This window comes from Montipora capricornis, chromosome 3, assembly GCF_036669925.1.
Source record: "Montipora capricornis isolate CH-2021 chromosome 3, ASM3666992v2, whole genome shotgun sequence".
Taxonomy (NCBI): Eukaryota; Metazoa; Cnidaria; class Anthozoa; order Scleractinia; family Acroporidae; genus Montipora; species Montipora capricornis.
Window position 1 is genome coordinate 74,604,850 of NC_090885.1, and position 8,795 is coordinate 74,613,644.

The 8,795-nt window shown below is 38.7% G+C and overlaps 1 protein-coding gene across 1 annotated transcript in view; it reads right to left on the reverse strand.

The window, feature by feature from the left end:
* Nucleotides 1-8,186, reverse strand: part of LOC138044093 (counting factor 60-like) — a 12,781-nt gene extending 4,595 nt beyond the window's left edge. The window contains exons 1-5 of the mRNA XM_068890724.1: nt 7,957-8,186; nt 6,027-6,169; nt 4,223-4,390; nt 2,386-2,405; nt 1,052-1,170 (exon numbers count right to left, since the gene is read on the reverse strand). Of these exons, the coding sequence (XP_068746825.1) occupies nt 1,052-1,170; nt 2,386-2,405; nt 4,223-4,390; nt 6,027-6,169; nt 7,957-8,126 (620 nt within the window). The 5' untranslated portion in view covers nt 8,127-8,186. The remainder of the gene's footprint in view (nt 1-1,051; nt 1,171-2,385; nt 2,406-4,222; nt 4,391-6,026; nt 6,170-7,956) is intronic.
* Between the last annotated feature and the right edge of the window lie 609 nt (nt 8,187-8,795).

Genomic DNA, 8,795 nt, shown 5'->3' on the forward strand with positions numbered 1-8,795 from the left:
TTTCAGAGGACTTAAGGTAATTGCGTTGCTTTTATGAATTAATGTTGAAACAACATCAATCAATCAACTGTATTAATGTCTGTCTACATGTACGTAACTAGGAACAGACGGAAACTCAAAACAGAATAAATAACCAAATAGCAAGTCATTTTGAATGTACAAAATCATAAAAAAACAAAGCTTGGTCAAGTAAGATCGTCCGGATGAGAGTAGCTCTGGGAAGGACTGTTTTTAGTCACATTTGACTGACGTTTCGACAGCCTGAGCATAAGTCAACCTCAGCACCAAGCCTTCAAGCGGATGAATTGAATTCTGCCTCTCCACTTTGTAAGATTGGCCAATTAGTTGTCACCGCCCAGTTGGAAGTCAGCCTGCAATGGAAGCTGGAACCTCCCTTACTACTAAATACAAAAAAATTGCCTGGGGTTTCAACAATATTTGAACTTATTATTATAGTGATTAACGACGTTACTTCTGCAGTAACGAAAGGAAAGCCTGAAAGTTAATTAACAACTGTGATGATCAGCAACCTAACTTGATTCTCTTTGCAGTTCAAATACTGCACATACATGTATGGCTTTCATATATTAACTTTCGTCAATAAAATTCAAAGTTCGCAACTGATTTGAGAGGAGCATCCGACTCTTCTCTTTGTCAAAATGAATTTTGATCTTAGGTATGAAAGAATCTGGATTTAATTACTTCAATTTACGGAAACGTAGGCAACAAGTCTGAGTGAAGTAGTCAAAGCTTTTTGTCGACTGTTGGTACTTATCAAAACCAACCACTGACTTGCTAAATAATTCTCCCTTTCACTCCAGAGCCAGCCATCAATGGAAATTGGCAGAGTAAAATCTGGCAATCTGGCAATAAACAAGAGTAAAATCCGTCCTTTGGACTGCAATTGCTTAGAAGCTGATTAGCTACCATTGCAAGTATCCTTCTAAATGATGTTAATCTCACACAAATCTTTGGAGAACCACTGGCCCCAGGATGTAGGTTGCATAGAGTTGACTTCAATATACTATAATTACAGTTTTATTAATCTTACGTTGGATTTGGCTGCATGTCATCGAACTCTTGATCCATAACATGAATGTCTACAACTTGAGCTTTGCCTGAGGAAGGTGAAGGTGGTGGAAACAGACCTAATCCAAGAGCTTGAGCTGACTAAGCAATGCAACAAAAACCACGGTTAAATACAGAGCTAAAAGAAGAAGATCAGATACAAAGTACAGCTGACGTGGCTTGCCAATCTGAATATTGAGCACCAACACTACAATTGGTTCTTATAAAGCTCCAATAACTACTTAATAAATGAGTGAGGTCGTTACAGCAAAATCTGAAACTGAGGCCTTTCATTATCCGAGGTTAATGCATTTCTCGTGCTCTGATTGGTTCACTCAATCTCGATTTATCAGCTCATATCCCTTGGTTTAGCCTTGTATGGTAAATGATTGCGCTAAGCGTTGCTACGCTAATTTTTCCCCGCCGGAAAGCGAAACTTCTCTCTGAATAAAGCAAAAAAAAACCTCTGTGTGGAAAGTACAAGGAAGGATTACGTTTTTGCAAACGTTGGCCGTGAGGCACTTATATTAAAACAGACTTAACTGATTAAAGTGTAATGTGAAGTGCTAGTTTTCAAACCCATATGAACCATGTGAGCGTTAACCCTACTAATGGGAATGGGCCCACACAAGGACAGAGAAAAACTCTGACCAGGGGCCCGTTTTCAAAAGTCCCGAAACTTTACAGGGCGTTTTCGGGTGTCACAATTCCCTTTGTATCTCAAGAACGGAGAGGATTTAATTCGTCAAACTTCACAGTTATTTTTCTTTTTGTTGCCTTGAAAACATGTTGAAAGATCGGCTTTCTAAAACAAGCGGTTGGCAATTTCACAAATGGCTTTTCGGGCCCGAATAGCTTTCGGTACTTTCGAGAAACAAGCCCCAGGGTGGGAATTAAACCCACGACCTTCGGGTTAGATCACCGCCAATCTACCGACTGAGCTACATGGTCAGACGGGAGCAGGCCGTGGGAACTGAAGAACCTGAACGGCCTGCTCCCGTCTGACCTTGTAGCTCAGTCGGTAGAGCGGCGGTGATCTAACCCGAAGGTCGTGGGTTTAATTCCCACCCTGATCAGAGTTTTTCTCTGTCCTTGTGTGGGCCCATTTCCATTAGTAGGGTTAATGCTCACATGGTTCATATGGGGTTGAAACACTTCACATTACACTCGAATCAGTTAAGTCTTTGAGGAACGTTTGGATCAATTACGTTTAAGTCATTGCCCATAATATCATATGAAAACAACGTCATTGTTTGTGGACCAGTGAGTGGTATCATTGCAAAACCGTGAAACACTGTAAAGAGAATTTTGTCTGACCTGCCTTGTTCTTGACATATCTGAAATATCAATTTGAGAAAAAAAGGAAATAAAACCAGTACAACAGCGTGACCAGTTAGAATGCTCTGAGCAACCTTTTGTTCCAGACAAAGGCCTCCTTAATAATGTCGGTTTGAAGAACCAGAACAGTTTTAATGTATTTTGCTGAGGCCGATCCAGGATTTTTCTTCGGAGGAGGTGTGCATCGCTGACTGGTGACTTTTTTTTTTGCAGAATACCAGTCGTACGTGTACAAATAGCTGCAGGTCATTGCAGGTCATTTCAAGTTCTCTAAATCTTCAAGTAAAGTTTTGTAATTGTTGCACATTGACTCTACGCACATGCAGCATTACTAGGTCCTAAGCCAGTCTCAAACAAAAGCAGTGTTTGAGAAAATTGCAATTTTTTAGCTAATATAGTGTGGAACAGATCATCCTATAATTTTCAATACCTCCTACACTGTACAATCCAAGTTTGATGGCCGAACCATAAGTTTCAGCCCTGGTTGTTTCCAGTTCAGTTACATGTTAAACTGAGTGTGATGGCATGGCAACAGTTGTAAACTGTCAGCAGTATATCAAGGTTGGATATACGCAAGTTTGGAAATACCTACATTGTAACCTTGAACTCCAGACCTCCTTCTCGCAAAACGTGCAGCAAAAGTGTGTTAGATCAAGTTTCTTTGTTCAACTCAACAAAAACCTCTTACACTGATCAGTAAAAACACTTTGTTTTCCTATTGTTCTTACATGTACATGTAAATGTATTCGATCTACATGCAAGAAAAGTTTTAATAAAAATTATTAAAACTTTTGTTACATGTTACATGCACCTTTATGGTACGTAGGTCACGGAGTGACTGGAAGTTGTGTGACACCAAAAATAATATTATAATTATTCAGGGTTATAGGTAAGAATAATTTCATCTGGTTGAAGGGTCTATTGAGGCAGTAAGTTTGTGCTCTGAGCATCAAAGGGACTTGGTAACAAGATTGTCCCCAGTGAAGACCTCACAACACCCAGCAATCTTCAAGATTGCGATTACAGGGTAAGAGAAGACATGTACAGTCAATAGTACTTAAAAGAACAGTTTTGTTTCATTTCCAGTTTCGATAAATTCTAGTGATAATTCCGTATGCTAACAGGTATTCATGTTTTTTTGTTAACACATTAGAGAATAATTTGCGATCTTCTCAGTTGCTTTGATCAATGACGAAAGCTTGGGGGGAGGGGGGAGGTAGGGCAGAATTCAGCTGGCAATCACTCCAGCCTTTCTCAAGGAGTGATTTTCACCAGCAGAGGGCGCTTAGCAACATCCCTGATTATTCAGATTCACAAAACTTCCAGTCACACCATGACCTCATTGTTGAGTCAATGTTTACATTTTGTCTTATTACCATTTGAGTTTGCTGATATATGTACTGTACAAGGCATCATGCTATTCACAAATTGACTTCAAAAAGTAAAACAACGTCTTAAACTTAGACAGTGAAGTTTCCTATTTTAAGCCTTTTGGCTTTGATAACAAGCAAGTTGTTAGCCATCAAAAACTGATAAGTGCTTGGGTGGCAAAAGCGCTAATTAATGAGCCCACGCATTCTTTGTAAAATTTCAAATTTTCAAACTTTACATGTCATTACCCATGATCAGAGGTTATCTGGTAAATTGCGCTCAAAGTTTCCGAGATTCATGTAGCTCATTATGCAATGGACTTGCAATATTCAGTAATGATGTTTTGGCTGATATGTAGATTGGAAAACGATGGGCTTATGCTAATGAGACAAAAAATGTAAACAAAGATTCCCCTATATTATAAGCAATCTACTATGTCACCTACCGTCAGAACGCAAAAAGACATCGGTGTGACTATAGTTGGAGAGAAATCCAATATCAACATATACTTTCTGCAAATTCTGGCCATTGAGTAACTGTTGCTTGTACCCCACAGAGGTAAGATGACCAAGGCCACAATCACCTTTCATGACGTTGCGGCCAGGCATGTACACTGTAAACAAAAATAAGAAAAAAAGGAAATACTTATTAACAACAATGATAATTATTTATACTACCCATGTCAGAGATGCATCTGACTTGGGGTTTAAGACATCTACATGTGTATACACTGCTGTTTTAATAAGAGGGTAGAAAATAAATTTAATTGTTATGAATTTGAATAAAAGCATTTTTATAAATGATTAAAAAAAGCAGCCGAAAACACAGAAGCAATAAGCAATTAAGTGTCCAGGTTGATGTCTCAGATCTTAAAATGCCTCGTTGCTATTCCACCTGAGAATTACATGAGTCTCTACTACAGCCACTTGATGTTCTCAAACACTCTTTTGTTTCCCAGAACTTTTATAGATTGGAACTTGCTCCCAGCTCATGTTGTAAACACTTTGTCGGTTCCCCAATTTAGATCTCAACTTGAACTGCTTATTCAAGAATTTTTATTATAATTATAAATATATATTTGCACCATGTATTATAAATAGTTACTGTTATTATTATTATTATTATTATTATTATTATTATTATTATTATTATTATTATTATATGTTTGCTTGTTTTATTCTTGGTGTATAGCAGCATTACCTTCTTAACTAAGTAACAAAACTGAAGAACTGAAGAACTACAATAATAATTATTGTACATGTAGATCTATATTAAGCTTTAATTGAAACCTGGCCACAAAAAACAGTCCACAAATACTGCACAACCAACCTTGCCACTGCTACATGGCTTGCATTTTGGCAAGGCAATTGCTCAAAATAAACAGATGCGGCTGTATTAGCAGGCTACAAACTCTGCATTTCTGTTGCATTTGCCTATCTCAGATACAATGTATACAGTACACTGTATTTTGCGCTTCAAAAATCTTTAAAGCCTGCAGTTCAATTTTGATTTTCCTTTGACGTTTCACATCATGACAATGAATATTTAGACAAACTTAAAGTGCTACTATGATCAAAAAATCATTTCCTTTTTTCCTTCAGAGCGTGCGTGTTCACTTAACAACTGACTTGCAAAATTTTGAGCATTGAGTTTTATCCAAAAGCTGTTTATTTTGAGTTAAGTTTTGGATTTCATGGTCTGACATTACTGACCGGTTGAACCTCAGAGGGTTGGATCTTGGGAAAATGACATCATTTACTCGCTAGCTTAAAATTTCAGCGTGTAAACGCAACTTGCATGTATTATATTATGCAAAACACAGGTTTGAAGTCTGAAAGCCCGAGGCTCCCACGCTGCACATTAATTCAACAGCATACACACACATTCTTAAACAGTACTAGTGAGTCTTTGAGGTCATTTTCTCCTCGACCCAGCTCTCTCAAGATTTTAAAGTCTGTAATGGCGGACCAATAAATAAATAAAAATCCAGTTGAAATAAACAGGTGTCGTTTTAAAATCAGAACTTAAAACTTGGGTCACTTAGTGTTTAGGGAACATAGTTTTGAAATCCAAAGAAAAAGAAGAATTGGTTTTTTGGTTGTAGTAGCACTTTAAGAAAAATCAAAATTGAATTGGTTTGAAAAATTCTAAACAAAGAAAAACTTGAACCACAATAATACCCGTACAGTAAACAGCCTAATAATTATGCAGTAATATACCGTTAGTTACAAAAGTATCTAATTACGTACCATCTCTGTAAACCCTGCTGACAACTATATCATGAATATCATGTTTTATAACTGGTATTGAAGCTGATGACAACAAGCAGTCCCATGTAGCAGTGTCATTGTCCCAGCAAGGTGCAGGGAAAGCTCGGGTCCTGTCGCCATGTCTGCAAAGAAAATACCAAGTCATCAATTTACTTACCAAAGAAAGTGAACAGAAAGCAACTTCTGGTAATTAATAAATGACTAAAAACATGTTTAAAAAATTAAAGATTTTTTAAATCTTCCTTTTCGCAGCAGAGTTGACTTGAGCCAAAATCCCATAAATTCACTGTAATTGATGCTGCATTTGCCCCCTAACCAAGATGGCATCAGAAACTGTGAAAAGGTTACCAACCTGGCCCGCAGAGATTGGTAATTAAGAGCCCACACCATTAATTCCCAACTCCCACAAATTAAGTCTCCTACAGCTCAGCTCCTGTTCTAGTAATCAGAAGGTTTACCAGAAAGAAAATTAATGAACCATTTCCACAGTTTCAGTCCTGTTGTAGAATTATAGCAGGGCTTGAGTTTCCTATTATGTAGCTCAGTGATAGCACTTATGAACTGGTACTCCAAAGGTCAGAGATTTGACTGTTGCAAAAGCAGCCCTGAATTTTTACATGTAGAATAATTGCCAGTGGTGGTGATGGATCAAAGAAAAGACCACAGTCAAAGAACTGATAACTGCTGGACAACCAAAGTTGCATTCTGGACCCCTAGAGATCCTTGAAGGAATCGCAGACAACCATATACAAGGTGGCAAAGATGTCCTTGACAAATTCAAAAGGAACTGGTCTCTACTCATGCACAATCAGCAAAAATGGTATGAACTGGGGGAAGGCCTACAGTATGTCACCGCGCACCGGTGGCTCAGCTGGTTGAGCATCGGGCTGTCATGCGGGAGGTCGTGACTTTGACTCCGGCCGGACCAACACTCACGGCCTTAAAATAAAAGAGGACAAAGTGCTGCCTTTGTAGTTACATCTGCAAGTGGTTAAGACTTTCAAGTCTTCTCGGATAAGGACTATAAACCGTAGGCCCCATCTCACAACCCTTCAATGTTCACAACCCAGTGGGACGTAAAAGAACCCACTCACTATTCGTAAAGAGTAGGGCATGGAGCTCTCGGTGTTGTGGTCAGGACTTATTTCATTCATTCATGTGCTGGGTGAGATCGCTAATGGATTGATAGCGGCTGCCAGCGGCGCTGTTGTATGCTGATGTCTGATCTCACCCATAGATCCCTTGCTTGTAAAGCGCATTTGAATATGTTAATAGAAAATGCGCTTTAGAATTTCATTACCATTACCATTATGTCCAAGAATGGATGTTTACAGGCTACATGGAAATGGCCAGTGGTGGCTACATGTACATGTAGGTAAAGGACCCCCCATCAAAAGCAAGAAGTATTCTTTGATTGCACCTGATCTCACGGTACGGTACCGAGCTGAAAACATGAAAACAGATATATTTTTAAAACCTCTTGTAGCTGATCAAGAGAAAACCTCAAAAAGCTCTTTCGTTTTATTTTATTTTTTTGTGACATCACGTGCAACCCAAGAATTGAGGGGGCGTTGTCAGCACCTCACACTTCCGTTTCATAACCTTGCCTGCAAGATTCGACATCACCAGTTAAATTTCACGAGACTGACCTATTTTGAAACTTCAAACTCGGTTCACACATTTGCTTCCTTCAACTTTTTTAACCAACGTCACGCAATGATACTGTCACCAAGCACATGTGATCTCCCAGAATGTCCACATGTATCAAATCTCTATCGAATTTCTAACAAATTATTGAGCTGCATCTAGACATATCACAAATGATTCAACCAAGAAACAACGGAAACAAAGGCGTCCTGAAATTGTTCATATGATTTCCGCACACAATTTAACTTTCTGAATTTCTAACCTGATGACAACATGAACTTGTTTCAGTGCATACTGCTCTCCTCCACGCTTTCTTAACGGGATGTAAGCATTTCCTTCTTTCCCACAATACTCCGGCAGATCTCCTTTAACGTTCACCGCAATACCGAACGCGGAGAACCAAAAGATTCTCAAAAAACCTCTCCAAGTCATTCCCAAAGCAAGCGTAACAATAATTTCTCTGATCACGATGCACCGTTCAAAACCTGTAGGAGTGAGGAGGCTGGCACCAAAACTAGTACTTAGTCTCTCTCGAGTAAGAAAACAACACAAACAGCGGTGATAAACAGTGCATTCCAACGCATTTTTTTTTTATATAGAACTTGACGTTTCGTATGCTAGTCAACAAACATTTTCAAAAGTGACCGTTACAATTTTTGAAAACTATATATATATATCGTAAACATAAGATGTCTGGAACCTAAACTGAGAAAAATGATCTGCAGCAGTACGTGTCTAGACATAATGAGGAGTAATAGCTAAAACCGCAACAACTTCTCACTACTAATATTGACATTAAGGGAAGGCTTTCGGGAGAGGACAAAATGCGGAGCCCTACTCCATGGAGTACCCTATGGAGTACCCAAATGGAGTACCCTAAAAATACTATTTCGAATGAGTACTGTTGATCCATGTGTAAGCAGCATCTCAAATAGTGCTTACTTAAGCATCAACACCCATTTTAAACAGCATTGTTCTGAACAGTATTTAAGTCTAAGCACCCATTTAAAAAGGTTAGCTTTCGATTAGTGTTGTGATGCCCGATTACTTCATGTAAGCTAACCTTTTTAAAATGGGTGAGGCTTCTGTGTGACCAGGTGA